Source organism: Rhincodon typus, chromosome 4 (assembly GCF_021869965.1).
Source record: "Rhincodon typus isolate 14 chromosome 4, sRhiTyp1.1, whole genome shotgun sequence".
In the NCBI taxonomy this organism is placed as follows: Eukaryota; Metazoa; Chordata; class Chondrichthyes; order Orectolobiformes; family Rhincodontidae; genus Rhincodon; species Rhincodon typus.
Window position 1 is genome coordinate 43,687,404 of NC_063335.1, and position 20,345 is coordinate 43,707,748.

Genomic DNA, 20,345 nt, shown 5'->3' on the forward strand with positions numbered 1-20,345 from the left:
CAATAACCTTAACAATACCATCTCTTCCAGATTTAACGATTTATGCAGAACATTTTGCCGAGTGTGGGGCATTACCACCACAAATCCTAGCAGATGTCCACATTTTGCACCACAAGAAAACACATCACGGAAAACCTGACAGTCATTTGGAATCATCACTCTCTTTTAAATTTGCAATCTCCAACTGATGAGATATTAAGATCCACCACCTGGTGGCATCGCAGAACTATTATCTAAATTTACCCAGTGTCACCAACTGTGCAATCTTAACTCAAAACACATTCAAGTCAAGTCAAGTGTTTTGAGTTTACATTTTATTTGAATTTACACTTCTGGTAGCTGCACATTTTCAGAGCATAACACTGGAGTGAAAATTTGTAATATCTTTCTTTTACAGCTATTGTAACAAAATAAATATAAAATATACCCAAATTCCATTTTTCAATGCTCATAAATACATATTACCTAACTTAGATATTAAGTGAATGGGTAAATATGATATTATTCTTTAAGAAATATGCATTTTGAGATAAAACCAAAACTATAAAAATGTTCTATTGAGGTTATTGTAGTCATTTTACAGACAGTTTTGTCAAAACCTTTGACACTTCTTGTTGAAATGAACTGAATTGTATTGAATGATTTATCGTCACTCTATTTAAGAGAAAGTACAATGGAAAGCTTCAACTGTCATCATGTTCCAGTGCCATTTTGAATAACATAAAAACAAAAAAAAAATTGAAAGAGAGTCCGTCTTTGTTCTTTAGCGGCTGCTCCAGTCCAAAGCCTCACCCAGCTGCCTCGCCAGCAAACCCACTAATGTCAGAGTTGTCGCACTTCAGACACCATATCTTACCACTCGGCCCGCCTCACCGATGTCACCATCGATGCTGATGTCGTCCTTCCGCCACTGCCTGGCCACCAATGTGTGAACCTGACTCACTCTTCTTGCTTGACATATGCTTCTCAACAAATGATGTTTTTTTCTTTGTATTCATTCAAGTGATGTGGACATTTATTGATTAGTCCTAACTACCCTGGAGAAGATAGTGGTGAGCAGGCCATGAATTGCACTATGGGTGTAAGTACACCCATAGTGCTATTAAGAAGAGAGTTCCAGGGTTTTGACTCAGCAACAGTGAAAGAATGGTGCTACAGTTCCACATCAGGATGGTATGTAGCTTGGAATGTCTTTTTTGTTCACTCATGGAATGTGGGCATCTCTGGCTGGCCAGCATTTATTGCCTGTCCCTAGTTGCCCTTGAGAAGGTAGTGGTGAGCTGCCTTCTTGAGCTGATGCACATGCTGTAGGCTGACTCATAATGCCCTTAGGGAAGGAATTCCAGTATTTTGACCAAGCAATGGTGAAGGTATATTTCCAAGTCAGGGTGGTGAGTGGCCTGGAAGGAAACTTGCAAGTGGTAGTTTTCTCATGTATCTACTGCCCTTGTCCTTCCAGACGGATGTGGATGTGAGTCTGGAAGGTGCTGTCTAAGGATCTCTGGTGAATTTCTGCAGTGCACCTTGTAGATAGTACACACTGTCCCTATTGAATGTTGGTGGTGAGGGGAGTGGATGCCTCTGGATGTGATGCCAATCAAGTGGGCTGCTTTGTCCTGGCTGTTGTCAAGCTTCTTGAGTGTTGTTGATGCTGCACCCATCCAGTAAAGTGGAAAGTATTCCATGGCACTCCTGATTTGTGTCTTGTAGATGATGCACAGGCTTCAGGGAGTCAGGAGGTGAATTACCTGCTGCAGTATTCCTAGCTAGTGGAGATTCAGTGATGTTAAGACAATTGAATGTCAAGAGGCAGTGGTTAGTTGTCTCTTATTGCAAATGGTCATAGCCTGGCATTTATGTGACACAAATGTTACTTTTCACTTGTCAGCCTAAGCCGGATATTGTCCAGATCTTGTTGCATTTGAAAATGAACTGCTTCAGTATCTGAGGATTTACAAATGGTGCTAAACATTGTGCAATCTTTGTTGAACATCCCTACTTTTGACTTTATAATGGAGGGAAGGTCATTGATGAAGCAGCTGAAAATGGTTGAGCCTTGGACATTACCCTGAAGAACTCCTACAACAATACACTGGAGTTGAGATAACTGACTTCCAACAACCATTTTCCTATGTGCCAGGTATGACTCCAACCAGTGGAGAGTTCGCCCTCAATTACATTGATTCCAGTTTTGTTAGAGTTCCTTGATGCCATGCACAGTCGAAGGTGGCCTTGATGTCTAGGGCTGTCACTCTCACTTCATTTGAATAAAGGCTATAATGAGTTTAGAAGCTGAGTTGACTTGAAGGAACCTAAAATGGGTGTCAGTGAGCAGGTTATTGCTGAGCAGGAACTGCTTGATAGTGCTGTTGATGACACCTTCCATCACTTTATTGATGATTGAGCATATACTAATGGGCCAGTAATTGGCCAAGTTGGATTTGTCCTGTTCTTTGTGTACAGAACATACCTGGGCAATTTTCCATACTGTCGGTTGCCAGTTTTGTAAACGTACTGAGAGGGCTTGGCTAGGGGAGTGGCAAGTTCTGGAGCAGAAGTCTTCAGTACTATTGCTGGAATGTTGTCAGGGTCTGTAGCTTTTAGAGTATTCAGTGCCTCCAACCATTTTTTTGATATCACATGGCATGAATTGAATTGTCTGAAGACTGGTGTCTGTAATGGTGAGGACCACTGGAGGAGGCTGAGATGGATCGTCCACTTAGCATTTCTGGCTGATGACGAATGCAAATGCTTCAGCCTTATCTTTTGCACTGATGTGTCTGGCCATTCCATTATTCAGGATGGGGATATTTGTGGAGTCTCCTCCTCCAGTGAGTTGTGGCTTCCCCGTGCAACTGACATTTCCACCCAGCTTTGTATCATTGGCAAATTTCAATATATTACTAAGGGAAGGTGGTATTGTAGTGGCACAGGACTCATAATGGGAAGGGTCAGGTTAATGGTCTGGAATCATGTGTTCAAATCCCACCAGATAGTGCCATATGAATTCAATAAAATCCAGATTATTTTTAAAGAAAGTTAGTCCAATGGCAACCATCTAATGACTGTTGAAAATACCCATTTGGTTCACTTGAAATAAAACCTGTTGCCATTATCTACAAGTGACTCCAGATTCAGAGTAATGTGGCTGCCTCTTAACTGCCCTCTGAAATGGGGTAGCAAGCCACTCAGATCAAGGGCAATTTGAGATGGGCAACAAATGCTGCCTTTTTCAGTGACACATCTTGTGAAATAATTTAAAAATTCTGTCCCTTCATCTAAGTAATTGTAAAGTCACCAAAGTCCCAGAGAATCATAGGACTGCTCTCTCATTAGAGAGAGCCAACTCGTGATCATTTTAACCTGAGGGTCACCATACTTTCGATGAGGGCTAAGGTTGAGAAGGGGAAACTTCATGATGACCTCAGCATACTGCTGGGGTCACTCTGCATCACAAACCAGTCATCCAGCCAACTGAGCTAACTGATCCCAAATTTTAAGTTTGCAATGTAGATTTCTAAATAGTTAAGGTTCAATGATTGATCCTTGCAGCACTCACTAATACAGCCTACCAACTTGAAAATTCCTCATTTACTCTTCATCTGCTTCCCACAATCCTACATTGGCACTAATATATCACCCCTAACCCTATGAGCTCTTAGCTTGTGAATTAGGTTTTTGTTTCACACCTTATTGAATGCCTTTTGGAAATCCAAACATACTACACCTACTGGCTTATCTTCAGGCACCCAATTAGTTACACCCTCCAAATAAGAATTGTATTTGTTAAACATGATTATCCTTTCTGTCATTGACTTCCTCAGTAGTAGTAGGCAGCATTTCCCCAAAAACTCATGCCAGACTAACTGGGCTGTAGTTCCCAATTCTTTTCCTCTTCCCCCTTCCTTGAAAAAGGTGTTGTATTTCCTCACTCTCAGTCCAATTGCACTGTTCTAGAAAATACAGAATTATGGAAACTCATAACAAGTACATTTACCACCTGTACAGGTATGTCTTTTAGGACAAAAGGATGTCTTGGTGATTTGTCACTTTTTGTCTCTTATGTTTCTGCAATGTCTCCCTTCAGTTCTTATTTATTACCTATGTTCCTCATTCTTATTAGGTCCTTAGTTTCCACCCTTTATTCAGAGTTTGTAATTTGTGTATTTTAATGTGAAGGCAGACACAATTTTTTTTAATATCTGTGCTATTTCCTCATTCTCCATGGTAATTTCACCTGTCTTTGCCTCTAAAGGACCAACATTTACTTTACCCACTCCTTTTTACAGATATTTTATGATCAAACTGTTCGGAGATATTATGACCAAGTGGGACCTGAAATCAGGCCTCTTTGTTCCAAGATAGGGGCTCTACAATTGCGCCATGGGGCCATTATGATCTGGTTTTATATACTGGGCTGGCTCACATTTTTTTTGATGACTTGTATTCACTTGGAAGATTTTCTAATATTGTTATTTACTTTGTAGATACATTGTTTTTGGAATTGATTACTTTTATAAAGTTTGGTACCTATACCTTAAAAATATTTTTAAATGTTATCTGTCTACTTGTCAGTATATTCTGGTTATTACAGTTTTACAGATTACAATCTTTTCAATCCCCATCCCCACTGGATGGAAAAATATTGGAATGCATAATCTGAAATCAAAATACATTATCTTGCCAGCAAAGCAACACATCATGAATACAACTTTATAAAAGTTGCTCATAATTGCACAAATCAATCATCTAAAACAATCTGACAGTCGACACTGTGTGGTGTTGTGTGTTGGAATATGTAGCAGCCTTGCATGACAAGAACACTAATTCGGGAAAGAGAGACCTGAGGGGAAATGTTCAAGTCTTGGCATAACTCAATCAAGATTTCAGATGGAAATCCAATTGGATAAACACACACTGTTTTCCATGATCAGGTCATTTAAATAATTACTCCTCGCGCTGAGTGCAGGTTCTTCTTCACAGGGTTGTGTCTAATGCGAAAAGCTAAAGCAATTTGAACAAAATCCAAAGATATTAGAGCACTTAAATGGCAGTATAGTCATTGCAGTAGGTAAATTTCTTACAGCCTTTGGAATGGTTTGGAGAGGCACTTCAACATGTTGGCAGCCTTTGAGAAAGCTGAAGGTAAAGAGGGAAACAAAATATAGGTGACAGTGAAGTGAATAGAAACCGAACATGGAGACACAACGGGCAGTATTTTGAATTGTGGGTCAGGACACTGACATAAAAGTTCCCACACTGTCTAATGAACAGTCACCCTGCAATGATCTTCCCCAAATAGGCTAATCTGTGGCGAAAAGATGAGAGGCGGGTTCTTGAAACCAGAGAAAACTCAAAGCCAACTCTACTCACCAGCACCAGCAACAAGAACTTAGGAGCAGCCTGAAGTTTAACTTGAGGTCTACTTTAGCAACATTTAACTATTTGGCATAACTCAATCAAGAATTCAGATGCAAATCCAATTGGATAAGCATGCACTGTTTTCCATGATCAGGTCATTTAAATAATTACTCCTCACGCTGAGTGCAGGGTTGTGTCTAATGTGCAAAGCTAGAGCAATTTGAACAAAACCAGGGTGGCACGGTGGCTCAGTGGTTAGCACTGCTGCCTCACAGCACCAGGGACTTGGGTTCAATTCTACCCTGTCTGTGTGGAGTTTGCATGTTCTCCCCGTGTCTGTGTGGGTTTCCTCCGGGTGCTCCGGTTTCCTCCCACAGTCCAAAGGTGTGCAGGCTAGGTGGATTAGTCATGCTAAATTGCCCATAGTGTTCAGTGATGTGTAGATCAGATGGGTTATAGGGATGGGTCTGGGTGGGATGCTGTAGGGGTCGGTGTGGACTTGTTGGGCCGAAGGGAATGTTTCCCCACTGTAGGGATTCTATGATACATGAGAGAAACAAAGAAGCAGTCAGGCAGCATATTGCAGGTTGAAGGACTCCTGAGCAACACGCCAATTGATGGCTCCACAAACATTATTAAATCTCTTCTACATTTGCACAACTGGTGCTGATCATCTAAAAGTCAACACTGAATGTTTGTGTGAGCCAGAAATAGGTGATGGAGGGAGCTCAATTCAATCTATGCATCCATGTCATGGCATGTCGTTGTTATCGGAGAAAAAGCGTGGCTAGTTGGATTAGTATTCAAAGAGCTAATGCAAGCACAATGGGCCAAATGGTCTCTTTCTGAACAATATATTGACAAAAAAAATTGATTAAAAATGCACTTCCTGCAATCATCATTCTTTTTTGCACTTGTCATGGTAGGCTTATATTTGGCAGAGCTGTTAATACAGTATTATCACTGGGCAATGTCAGCCCTATTTTTAACTAGTGCCTTTTTAAAAAATATATCTCAGCTGAATCAGTAAGTTTTACAAAACAAACCTCAACATTAGTTAAGTCAGCAACAGTGTACATTTAGTGTTATGAACTTCACTACATAAAAGTGATACACAGTTAATAACAAATGCCTTATCTTTTAAGGTAGCTGTAGGTTTGAAAGGGTAAAACATCAAAGAATTATATAGTAGAAATTAATATTTGTAAGAGAGGATTAATAAACTCAATAAAAAAACAACCTGTGACATGGTGGCTTGGTGATTAGCAATACTGCCTCACAGTACTAGGGACCTGGGTTCAATTCCAGCCTTGGGTGACTGTCTGTGTGGAGTTTGCACATTCTGCCCGTGCCTGCGTGGGTTTCTACTGGTACTTCAGTTTCCTCCCACAGTCCAAGATATGGAGATAAGTTCAATTAGCCATGCTACATTGCCCCATAGTGTGCAGATTAGGTGGATTAGCCAAGTAAATGTGGGGTTACGGGGATAGGGTAGGGGCTGGGTGGAATTGTTTTTTCAGAGGGTCAATGCAAACTCAGTGGGCTGAGTGGCCTCTTTCCACGCTGCAGGAATTCTATGACTCAATGCAAGGATACAGCCCAAAGAACAAGGAGGATTCAGGAAGGGGATAAACCGATCATTGTTAACCATCGAAGCTAAGGACAGTACTAAATTGAAAGTAAAAACATACAATGTGGCAAAGATCAATGGTAAGTCAGAGTCATAGAGTTATACAGCATGGAAACAGACCCTGTGGTCCAACTTATCCATGCCAACCAGATATCCCAAACTGATTTAGTCCGATGTCAGCATTTGGCCTATATCCGTCAAAACCCTTTGTATTCAAGTACCCATCCAGATGTTTTAAAATGTCATAATTGTACCTGCCTCTACCACTTTCTCTGGCAGCTCATTCCATACATGCACCACCCCCTGTGTGAAAAAGTTGCCCTTCAGATCCCTTTCAAATCTTTCCCCTCTCACCTTAAACCTATGCCTTCTAGTTTTGGACTCCCTCACCCCGGGAAAAAGACCTTGGCTATTCACCTTATCCATACCCCTCAAGATTTTATTAACTTCTATAAGGTCGCCCCACAGCCTCCGACGTTGCAGTGAAAAAATGCCCCAACCTATTCAGCCTCTCCCTATGACTCAAGCCCTCCAGTCCCAGCAATAACCTTGTAAATCTTTTCTGAACTCTTTCAAGTTTAACAACATCTTTCCTATAGCAGGCATACCTAACTGAATACAGTATTCTAAAAGTGGCCTAACCAATGTCCTGTACAGCCACAACATGACGTTCTAACTCCTACACTCAATGCACTGACAAATGAAGGCAAGCGTGCCAAACACTACTTTCACCACCTTGTTTACCTGTGAGTTCATTTTCAAGTGTCTATGCACTTGCACGCCTAGGTCACTTTGTTTGACCTTACTACTAACTGTCTAAGTCCTGCCCAGGTTTGCCTTTCCAAAATGCAACACCTCACATTTATCTAAACTAATCTCCATCTGCCACTCTTCAGTCCTTTGGCCCATCTGATCCAGATCCCATTGTCCCCTGAGATAACCACCTTCGCTGTCCACTACACCACTAATTTTGGTGTCATCTGTAAACTTACTAACTATACCTCGTATATTCCCATCAAAATCATTTATGTAAAGGACAAAAAGCAGTGAACCCAGCACCGATCCTTGTGGCAGACCGCTGGTCACAAGCCTCCAGTCCAAAAAACAGCACTCTACCACCACCCTCTGTATCCTACCTTCATGCCAATTTTGTATCCAATTGGCTAGCTCCCCCTGGATTTCATGTGATCTAACCTTACTAACCAGTCTACCATGCAGAACCTTGTCTAACATCTTGCTGAATTCTATAAAGACAAAGTTTACTGATCGGCCTTCATCAGTCTTCTGTGTGACCTCTTCAAAGAACTCAATCAAGTTAGCGAGCCACGATTTCCCATGTACAAGGCCAAGTTGACTATCCATAATCAACCTTTGCCTTTCCAAATACATGTAAATCTTATCCCTCGGAATCACCTCCAACAACTTTTCTACCACTGAAGTCAGGCTCATCGGTCTATAGTTACCTGGCTTTTCCTTATCACCTTTCTTAAATAGTGGCACCACGTTAGTCAACCTCCAGTCTTCTGGCACCTCACCTGTGGCTGTCAATGATACTAATTTCTCAGAAAAAGGCCCATCAATCTCTTCCCTAGCTTCCCACAGAGTTCTGGGACACACCTGATCAGGTTCCAGGGATTTATCTACCATTATGCATTTTAAGACATTCAGCACCTCCTCTTCTATAATATGGACACTTTTCAAGACATCACTATTCATTTCCCCATGTTCTCTAGCTTCCATATCTTTCTCCACAGTAAATACTGATGCAAAATATTTATTTAGTATCTCACCCATCACCTATGGTTCTGTGCAGATGGCCTCACTGATCTTTAAGGAGCCATATTCTCTCCCTAGTTACACTTTTGCCCTTAATGTATTTGTAGAATCTCTTTGGGTTCCCCTTAACTCTACTTGCCAAAGCTATCTCATGTCCCCTTTGTGCCCTCTTGATTTCCGTCTTAAGTATACTCCTACTGTCCTTATGCACCTCTAGGGAATCACTCGATCCCTGCTGTCTACACCTGAACATATGCCTCCTTCTTTTTCTTAACCAGAACCTCAATTTTTCTTATCATCCAGCATTCCCGACATCTACCAGCCTTGCCTTTCACACTAATGGAAACATACCATCTCTGAATTCTCATTATCTCATTTTTGAAGGTCTCCCACTTTCCAACCACCTCTTTACTTGCAAACAGCCTCCCACAATCAACTTTTGAAAATTCCTGCCTAATACTATCAAAATTGGCTTAACTCCAATTAAAACTTTAACTTTTAGATCCGGTCTATTCTTTTCCGTAACTATTTTAAAACTAATTGAATTATGATCACTTGCCCCAGAGTGCTCCCCACTGACACCTCAGTCACATATCCTGCTTTATTTCCCAAGAGAAGATCAAGATTTGCTTCTTCTCTAGTAGGTACATCCACATACTGAATATGGAAATTTTCTTGAACACATAACAAATCTCTCTCCATCCAAGCCCTTAACACTATGGCAGTCCCAGTCTATCTTTGGAAAGGTAAAATCCTCAACCATTACGACCCTATTATTCTTACAAATATCTGAGATCTCCTTACATATTTGTTTCTCAATGTCCCACTGACCATTGGGTGGCCTATGGTACAATCCCAATATAATTCATTGGACCTTTTCCCAGGATTATCCTCCCTAAGTAAAACTGTAATTTTATCCTTAAACAAAAATGCCACTCCCCCTTCCCTCTTGCCTCACCCCGCCTCTATCCTTCCTACAGTACCTATATCCTGGAACATTAAACTGAGCCGTTTCAGTGATTGCTATTATATTCCCAGTCCCATGTTCCCACTCATGCCCTAAGTTCATCTGCCGTACGTGTCAGACCCCTTGCATTGAAATAACTACAGTTTAACTAGGCAGTGGTTGATTAGTTCAGCTGGTTAAAGCGTAGTGCTAATAACACAAAGGTCATGGGTTCAAACCCTGTAGTGGCCAAGTCTGTGTGTTTTGGGCAGCACAGTGGCTCAGTGGTTAGCACTCCCAAAGACCCAGGTTCAATTCCACCCTCAGGCAACTGTGTGGAGTTTGCACATTCTCCCCGTGTCTGCATGGGTTTCCTCCGGTTTCCTCCCACAGTCCAAAGATGTGCAGGTGAGGTGGATTGGCCATGCTAAATTGCCCATAGTGTTCAGGATGTGTAGATTAGGGGGATGGGTCTGGGTGGGATGCTCTGAGAATCAGTGTAGACTTCTTGGGCCAAAGGGCCTGTCTCCACACTGTAGAGACTCTATGATCTTTATTAGTCTTACCTTGTTCTCTGCCATAATCTTGCCTACATCTTGACTATTTAACTTGCTCCTCTTCTCTACTGTACCAGCCTCAGATGTATCTCTTTTCACACTCTCTTTGGATCCCAGCCCCTTACTAGTTTAAAGCCTCCCAAGTAGCATGAGCAAATCTCCCGGCCAGGGTATTGGTCCCCTTCCAATGCAGGTGCAATGCGTCCTTATACAGGTCACTTCTGTCCCAGAAAAGATCTCAACTGTCCAAAAATGTGAATCCTTGGATTAAGAAAGTTTTAAAAGCCAACAAATTGACCAAAAGGTAAAAAGGGAGGAGAAAATAAACTTACTGCAAATTAGCAAATAACAGAAAAATGGCTATAAAGAGTTTCTTTAAATATATAAAAAGGGAAGGGAGAGGCAACAATGAATGTGGGCCCCTTCATGAATGAGGCTGGTGAAATAATAATGGGGACCCAGGAAATGGCATTTGAACAAATGTTTTGCATCATTCTTCATGGTAGAGGACACAAATAGCATTCTAGGGGAGGAAACAAACACAACAATCATTGGAGAAAAGGTACTGAAGAAACTAATGGGGATAAAGACCAAGAAGTCCCCTAGACCTCAGGGTTGCATCCATGGATTTAAAAGGATGTAGTTGCAGAGGATATTGGATGCATTGGTAGTAATCCTCTAAGAATCCTTAGTTTCTGGAAATGTCCTGGGGCTAAGAAAACTGCCAATAACTCCCTTAATCAAAAAGGAAGTTAGACATAAAATAAGTAACTAAAGGCCAGCTAACTTAACATTCATTATTAGAACATAGAACGTAGAACATAGAACATAAAACAGTACAGCACAGTACAGGCCCTTCGGCCCACGATGTTGTGCCGAACTTTTACCCTAAACCTAAGGTCTATCTAACCTCCACCCCTACCTTATACTATCATCCATATGCCTATCTAATAGCCGCTTAAATGCCCCTAATGAGGCCGACTCCACTACCCTCTCTGGCAATGCATTCCACGTCCCTACCACTCTGAGTAAAGAACCTACCACTGACGTCTCCCCTATATCTACCTCCACTCACTTTAAAACTATGCCCCCTCGTAATAGCTACCTCCACCCTAGGAAAAAGTCTCTTGCTGTCCACTCTATCTATACCTCTGATCATTTTGTACACCTCTATCAAGTCACCTCTCATCCTTCGTCGTTCTAAAGAGAAAAGCCCTAGCTCTCTCAACCTTTCCTCGTAAGACCTTACCTCCATTCCAGGCAACATCCTGGTAAATCTCCTCTGCACCTTTTCCAACGCCTCCAAATCTTTCCTGTAATGAGGCGACCAGAACTGGACACAATACTCCAGACGTGGCCGAACCAGGCTTTTGTGTAGCTGGAGCATAACTTCACGGCTCTTGAACTCAATCCCTCTACTAATGAAAGCTAACACACCATATGCCTTCTTAACAACTCTATCCACCTGGGTGGCAGCTTTCAGGGAACTGTGGGCATGAACCCCAAGATCCCTCTGCTCCTCCACACTGCCAAGAATCTTTCCGTTAACCCTGTATTCTGCTTTCAAATTTGTCCTTCCAAAATGAATCACCTCACATTTTTCGGGGTTAAACTCCATCTGCCACTTCTCAGCCCAGCTCTGCATCCTATCAATGTTCCTTTGTAACCTAGAACAGCCCTCTGCACTATCCACAACTTGACCCACCTTTGTATGTTCCACGAACTTTCTAATCCACCCTTCCACTCCTTCATCCAAATCATTTACAAAAATCACAAATAGAAGAGGACCCAGAACAGATCCCTGTGATACACCACTCGTAACTGAGCACCATGTTGAATATTTTCCATCCACTACCACCCTTTGTCTTCTAAGGGTCAGCCAATTCTGAATCCAATCTGCCACATTTCCCCCTATCCCATGCCTCCTTACTTTCTGCATGAGCCTACCATGGGGAACCTTATCAAACGCCTTACTTAAATCCATGTATACCACATCCACTGCTCTACCTTCATCCACGTGTTTGGTCACCTCTTCAAAGAATTCAATAAGGTTTGTGAGGCATGATCTACCCCTCACAAATCCATGCTGACTATCACGAATCAAACTGTGCCTATCCAAGTGATCATAAATCCTATCTCTCAGAGCCCTTTCCAATAATTTGCCCACCACTGACGCAAGACTAACTGGCCTGTAATTTCCAGGATTATCCCTATTCCCTTTTTGAACAAGGGAATGATGTTTGCCTCTCTCCAACCTTCCGGCACTATTCCCTTGGATAGTGAGGACGAAAAGATCATCGCCAAAGGCCCTGCAATCTCTTCCCTCGCTTCCCACAGAATCCTTGGTTAAATCCCATCAGGCCCGGAGGACTTGTCTACAAGTTCCTCAAAATTCCTAGTACATCTTCTTTACTAACATCAACCTCCTCTAGCCTACCAGCCCCTTTCACACTGTCCTCTTCTACAACTAGGTCCCTCTCAGTTGTGAATACCGAAGAAAAGTATTCATAAGGACCTCTCCTATCTCTCTAGGCTCCGTGCACAAATTCCCTTTACAATCCTTGATTGGCCCTACCCTTTCTCTGGTCATTCTCTTATTCCTCACGTACGTGTAAAAAGCCTTGGATATTTCCTTGATCCTATCTGCCAAGGTTTTCTCATGCCCCTTATAGCTCTCCTAAACCCTTTCTTCAGCTCCTTCCTGGCTAACTTGTATCCCTCTAGAGTCTTTTCCGTTCCTTGTTTCCTAAACGTTATACAAGCATCCTTCTTCCTCTTAACCAGTCGTTCGACCTCGCTTGAGAACCAAGGCTCCCTCACTCAACCACATCTTCCCTGCCTACTAGGGACAAACATATCAAGCACACACAGTTTGCATTCCTTAAACAATTTCCACATTTCAATAGTGCTCTTCCCTGACAGCATCTGTTCCCATTTAAGTTACCCAGTTCTTGCCTAACAGAATTGTAATTACCCTTCCCCCAATAATAAACCTTACCCTGCTGTATGTACCTATCCTTTTCCATGACTATTGTAAAAGTAACAGAGTTATGATCACTACCACCAAAACGCTCTCCTACCAACAGGTCTAACACTTGGCCCGGTTCATTGCCAAGCACCAAATCCAAAGTGGCCTCTCCTCGTGTTGGTCTATCAATGTACTGTGTCAGGAATCCTTCCTGAACGCACTGGACAAAATCCGCTCCATCTAAACTATTACAACTAAAAAGTTTCCAATCAATATTTGGAAAGTTGAAGTCACCCATGACTACCACCCTGTGACTTCTGCACCTTTCCAGTATCTGCCTCCCAATCTGCTCCTCCACTTCTCTGCAACTATTAGGGAGTCTGTAAAAAACCCCCAAAGTGATTGATCCTTTGTTCCTGACCTCAACCCAAACTGACTCTGTAAGACACATCATTCTCGAACTGCCTTTCAGTAGCTGCTATACTAGCCCTGACTAGCAATGCCACTCCCCCGCCTCTTTTACCACCCTCCCTATTTTTTTTAAAGCATCTAAATCCCGGAACTTCCAACAACCATTGCTGTCGCTGAGTTACCCAACAATATCGTAGTTCCAAGTACTGACCCATGCTCTAAGTTCATCCGCCTTATTTCTGATACTTCTAGCATTGAAGTATATACACCTCAAACCATCCCTGTGTCCACAATTACGCTCCATCGATCGCATTTCTTTATTAACAACCTCACTCCCTGTTGTGTCTGTTGGAAGGCTGAATACCTCATCCTCTAAATTACAAATCCGGTTCCCCACCCCCTGCCAATCTAGTTTAAACCATCCCGTATAGCTCGAGCAAACCTCCCTCCCAGGATATTTGTGCCCTTCCAGTTCAGGTGCAACCCATCCTTACTGTACAGGTCCCACCTTCTCCAGAATGTGCTCCAATTATCCACATAATGGAAGCCCTCCCTCCTACACCAGCCCTGTAGCCACGTGTTTAGCTGCACTCTCTCCCTATTTCTTACCTCATTATCACGTGGCACTGGTAGTAATCCAGAGATAACTACCCTGTTTGTCCTGGACTTCAGCTTCCAACCTAACTCCCTGTATTCGTTTTTCACATTCTCAGTCCCTTTTCTACCTATGTCATTGGTACCGATGTGTACCATGACTGCTGGTTGCTCACCCTCCCCCTTAAGGATCTTGAAGGCACGATCCGAGACATCATGGACCCTGGCACCCGGGAGGCAACATACCATCCTTTCATCTTGTTTGCGTCCACAGAAACGCCTGTCCATGCCTCTTATTATCGAATCCCCCACTACAATTGCTCTCCTATTCTCCCACCTTCCCTTCTGTGCCACAGGGCCAGGCTCAGTGCCAGAGACCTGTCCGCTATGGCCTTCCCTTGGTAGGTACCCCCCACCAACAGTATCCAAAACGGTATACTTATTATTGAGGGGAACGGCCACAGGGGATCCCTGCACTGTCTGCCTATCCCCTTTCCCCTTCCTGACAGTCATCCAACTACCTTTTTCCTGTACCTTGGGTGTGGCCACCTCCTTATAACTCCTCTCTATCACCCCCTCCGAATGATCCAGAGTTCTTCCAGCTCCAGCTCCCTAATGCTGTTTGTGAGGAGCTGGAGTTGGGTGCACTTCTCGCAGGTGAAGTCAGAGGGGACACCAGCAGTGACCCTTACCTCCCACATCCTGCAAGAGGAGCATGCAACTGCCCTAGCTTCCATTCCCTCTACTCTAGATTTACCTTACCAACCGTCCACACAGCCTTTTTGTTTGGTTAGAGGAGGAGAATGGGTGGGAGACACTACACTTGTAGTGTTTCAGGTTTAGGCAATGCCTGAATATATTAGTTCCTTCCTGGCTCACGTTCTCTCCACACATCCGCCGCTGAAAGCGAGAAGCTTTCAGGAAAATATTACAAGTCTATTATAAAAGATGTAATAGAGCATTTTAGAGCCACACAATATAATCAAGCAGAGTTAGCATACCTTCATGAAGGGAAAATCATACCTGACAAATCTATTAGAGTTCTTTGAGGAAGGAACAAGCAGACAAGGTAAAGGGGTACGAATAGATGTAATATCTTTGGATTTCCAAAAGGCATTCAATATGGTACAGTACATAAGTGTTACTTAATAAAATGGTTTTGGGGGTAGTATATTAGCTGGATACAGAATTGGCTAACTAATAGAAATCAGTGAGTTGGGATAAAGTAGGCATTTTCAGGATGGGGAATGTGTTACTAGCAAGTGCCACAGGAATCAACGCTGGGGATACAATTATTCTCAATATATACTAATGACAAAAGTAAATGTACTATCACCAAGTTAATGGTTTGTATAAACATAGATGGGAAGAAAAGTAGTAAGGATGACAATAAGGAGTCTACAGAGGTATATAGATAGGTTAAGAGACTGGGCTAAAACTTGACAGATGGAATACAATATAGGAAAATGAGGGGTTATGCATTTTGGCAGGAAAAGCTGAATCTATTTAAATGTGGAAAGACTGCAGAAAGCTACCGCATAGAGTGATTTGGTGGTGCCCTGTTGCATGAATCACAAAAAAACTAGCATCCAATTCAGTGAAGACAAGTAGAATGTTGGCCTTTATTTCATAGAGAATGGAGTATAAAAGCAGGGAGGATTTACTAAGACTACACAAAGCACTAGTCAGACAATTGCTGGAATACTGTAAACAGTTTTGTGCTCCTTATCTAGGGAAAGATATACTGGCATTGGAGACAGTCCAGAAAAGGTTCACTAAATGGATCCCATTTAAGTATGGAGGAACTGTCTGATGAGGAAAGGTTGAGTAGATTGGGCTATACTCATTGGAGTTGAGAAGAATGAGAAGCAACCATATTTAAGCATATAAGAATCTTAGAATCTTAGGGAGTGGATGTTTTCCCTTGTAGGAGAGTCTAGGACCATCATCTCAGAAGAAGGGATTGCTCATTTAAGACAGAGATGAGGAGAAATAGAGGGTGGTGAATCAGTGGAATTATTTACCACAAAGGGCAGTTGAGGCTGGGTCACTAAATATATTCTAGGCTGAGACAGACAGATTTTGAAACATTAACAGAATCAAGGGTAAAGTGCAAAGGCAGGAAAATGGAATTGAAGATTATCAGATCAACCATAATCTCATTAAATGGCAGAGCAGACTCAATTAGCCAAATGGCCTACTTCTTCAACTACCTCTTATGGCCTAAAAAAAAAATCAAAGATGGCAAAACATTCTAGACAAATGGTCAAATGCAGCTTCTCAGTCCCATCAGTAATCTGATGGACTCTGCTGAATTTTCTTCCCGTTGCATTTAATGGGATGACCTTAAGGTTCTACAATAACATGTGATCAGGTTATAATAGACACTGCCAACTATCACATTTGTCACTTTTTTCTCTACAAGAACTACTTACAGAGTCAAGAGTAAAGCTGCTATCAAAATTTATTATTTAAAAAATCTGTAGGGGATAAACATACATGCACTGCACGCGGTGTGTTTAAAATGCTTGTATTGAAATCAGTAGCATACCATGATAACAGACTGCAACCTGTAATTAGCTATTGGTTCACGTGCCAACTGTGTTCTTCCTGAGAAACTGTTTCCTCCTATTTGGCAGCAAGTAAAAGACACATGAGATGTGACTGGATGCAGCTCCTAGACCTTCAAAAATGTGGTCCTTTGTTAAAAGGGCTTCGGCCATTATTATAGGAATTATAACAGCTTGATATATCGCATACTCCGGGTGGTCCTGGTGCTCCACGCTTTCCTGGACTCCCAGGCGCTCCATTCCTTCCAGGTTCCCCATCCACTCCTGGCAGTCCATGACCAGTCGGACCTGGTAATCCTGGTAGACCTAGAATTACGGATAATTATTAAGTTTTTCATATTGGGTGTGCAGTGTACATTAGATATGAAATGGCTAGTGATTTGCTTTTTGTGCTTCTGGTCTGCTTCACAGTGCTCACAACTTTTGACTAATTAGTGGACGGATGATCAGGTTGGGGCGCATAAAGGACTTGCTGTCTTTCTTTCTCATATTTCATTATGTGCCACTAATGTGCAGTACAGTAATGTTGAGTAACTACATCATACTCGGATGAAGCTGCCTATGCTTAAGATAGGTACGTCAGCCCATTATTCTTTATATTCATATATGTATGGGTAATATGATGGTACGTATGATGCCAATGTTAGGCTGGAAGAATACATAGGTAGACAGTTTAGGACATTGGTGACTTTGCCAGTCACTGATATCGCCAATCTTTTGGTTTAATTTGATCAGTTATCTTTGTAGCTGATAGCACAATTCACCAACTGGCTCCCTACTGAATCTAAACCTACAAAGCTAATTCCCACAATTATACTAAGCTGTTGTCTCTGGACCTGTAGATATCAAAAAGCAGAAGGCAGCAGTTCAAAAGATTATGTCTCTGCTGAAAATACTGACAGATATAATTGGCAAGCATTTATGTCCTTCCACTTAAAACACGAATGAAAGACTGTGATGGGGTAAGCACACCTAAAAGACTAGTGTCTCAAAAAGTGGGCTACACTTGGTTTAGCTCTCAATTAGATACATAGCAGGTCCTTTGCTGATAATCTTGACATTATGGGAGACATCTTCAAGATCCTGTCTTCTTGAAGAATTTTCCTCTTCTGACATTTCTGTAGTTTCCCTGATATGTTAAGGATACAACTGCATCCCTCATTACATTATCAGTTCTCCATACTCTCTGAAGCATAAAACATAGAACAAATACACAAAGCATTAGTTAAAATGTAGAAATAAAATTAATACTAGAAGGAAAAGCTAAAAATATGCTAATGCAGGTGGAAAAACATTACCTGAACAATACCAATGTCATTTTAGGTCAATATTCCTTGGAAGTTTCCTTTAATTGTTGATTTATAATATGCAAAAATGTTGTTGGACAGGAATTTGCCAAAAACAATAAAAGTAGAAACAAGCCTGCTTAAAAGAGGTTTGCTGATTGTGATCATTGTATTTTAACTTTTGGATTCTATGTGGTAATGGATTAAAAGCTCACTTATTTTGTTCAAATTATTATATTCATGGAATGAATTGTGAAGAAGTCTGAAGCACAGAAGAAAATAAATATGAAAATCAACTGTAAATTAAGAATTTATGAATTCTCTAAATTACAATCAACAATTATGTTTAGTATGGATATTGTTGCATCTAAGTTTCAAGTTTTGCTATTGACCAATTTTTTTTAGAGTAGTAAGTATTTATTTTCTGTAAAGCAGAATTAAAACCAGGGCTTCTGTGGCTCTTCTGCCAAAGCTATAGTGAATACTCAGCAGAATCCTATGGAAATCCTCTTTGATAGACTGTAAACTGGGTATATTAGGGCAAGAAGAAGCTCTGAAATAAAATAAAATACAGTTACCCTTTATGTAAAGCCTCACTCCTTTTCAATTGATTGTTAGATTGGCCCTGACTTCAGGTTCACATTGCTCTTAAAATTATAATTGCAGCACTGTTGCAAAACAGCATTGCTGTAGAGAACTGCGGTTAAAATGTGAATGCACCTGGAGAAGACATGGGAAGATGGACCTGTTTCCAAGACTGAAGCTATCACATCAACACCAACTAAGCATGTCCAACTTTCTGATTTTGCCTCTGTGCTAGAAATGCCTAGACACCACTGGCTAGCTTGCAATGATAGCACTTCCAAGAGTAGAATTCACATTGTGAAAAGTCAGATACGATCTGACATTGTAACATTTAACATAATATGTTAGAACACCAAGCACACTCCATCACCTTATCTGTGTTTTGTTTTTTATTTGTTTGCAGTTTTTCTATATCTCACCTGCTTGACCAGGTGGGCCAGATAACCCTGGGTGCTCTTCACCTTTCATGCCTTTGGCTCCTTTTGGTCCCTGCTCACCTAAAAATATTGATAAACATTAAGACAAATTATTGTAGAAATTAAATGACACTTAAATGTAAGTACATCATTGTGAGAACCTTGGAAGATTGGTTTTAGCAGCACTGCACAACTTGAACTTAATCTATACCCAATCTACTTGTCTGAAATGTGCTTCATATGTTACACAATGATACAGCAATTTGGAATGAGTAATAAAAATAATGTAGAAGCAAAGAAACCTGACAACAGGAGTAAGCCATTTTTCCCCTCAAGTCAATTCAATAAGATCATCGTTGATCTGCGACCTAACTTCAAATAACTGCTTTTGCCTTCTATACCTATAACTTTAAAGGATTTTTCCAGTATCAACTGCCATTGGCAGAAGAGAGCTGCAAGCATATATAGAATATTTTCCTAATTTCATTTCTGAATGAAGTGGATCTAGACTATGTCCTCTTTCCCAATAAGTAGAACTAGTTTTGTTCGATCTATCCTTTGTTTTTCCTTTAATATCTCAAAACTACACTTCAAATTACAGTCTAACGTTCTAATTTCTGTGGACTATTGCCCTGGATTTCTTAATCTCTCTGTATAATTTAGCCCTGTAGTCAAGGTATCAATGCGGTAAGCTATGCTGTACTCCCTCCCAGGCCAATGTTATGTGTGGCTCTTGGACATAAACAGCACCACTTTCTCAAGGGCAACTAGGGATGGGCAATACATGATGGCCAGCCAGCAATGCCGACATCCCAAAAACGAATGCATAAAAAAAAATACCAATCACACACGGGGTTTGATTAAACAATAATTATAGGTTCTTTATTTGAAGAGAAGTCTATATACAGCCTATTTCTTGCCATATCTTAGCAAATGCGCATCATTAGTGAGCTAACCGAGCCCTGCGGTGCCCCTCACATTGGATTTTATGCACAATTCCACAATAACTCACCACTCCCTGGATATGTACTGAATGGCTAAATTCCTTATGCCTCTGCTATCTTTGAAAGGCTGCTGTCCACCTGGACAAGCATGGCAATCTGGCATTGCCACTCACTGTCAATGGCATGGTACAGTAACCATAAAGTCACACTGCTAACGGGACATAGCGCACACACACACAGAGAGACACACACACACACACACACAGAGAGACACACACACAGAGAGACACACACACAGAGA

At 41.5% G+C, this 20,345-nt stretch overlaps 1 protein-coding gene across 1 annotated transcript in view; it reads right to left on the reverse strand.

The window, feature by feature from the left end:
- Positions 1-16,731: 16,731 nt before the first annotated feature.
- LOC109933208 (collagen alpha-1(XXI) chain-like) overlaps positions 16,732-20,345 on the reverse strand; it is a 153,334-nt gene continuing 149,720 nt past the window's right edge. The window contains exons 24-25 of the mRNA XM_048595740.1: positions 19,104-19,181; positions 16,732-17,119 (exon numbers count right to left, since the gene is read on the reverse strand). Of these exons, the coding sequence (XP_048451697.1) occupies positions 16,929-17,119; positions 19,104-19,181 (269 nt within the window). The 3' untranslated portion in view covers positions 16,732-16,928. The remainder of the gene's footprint in view (positions 17,120-19,103; positions 19,182-20,345) is intronic.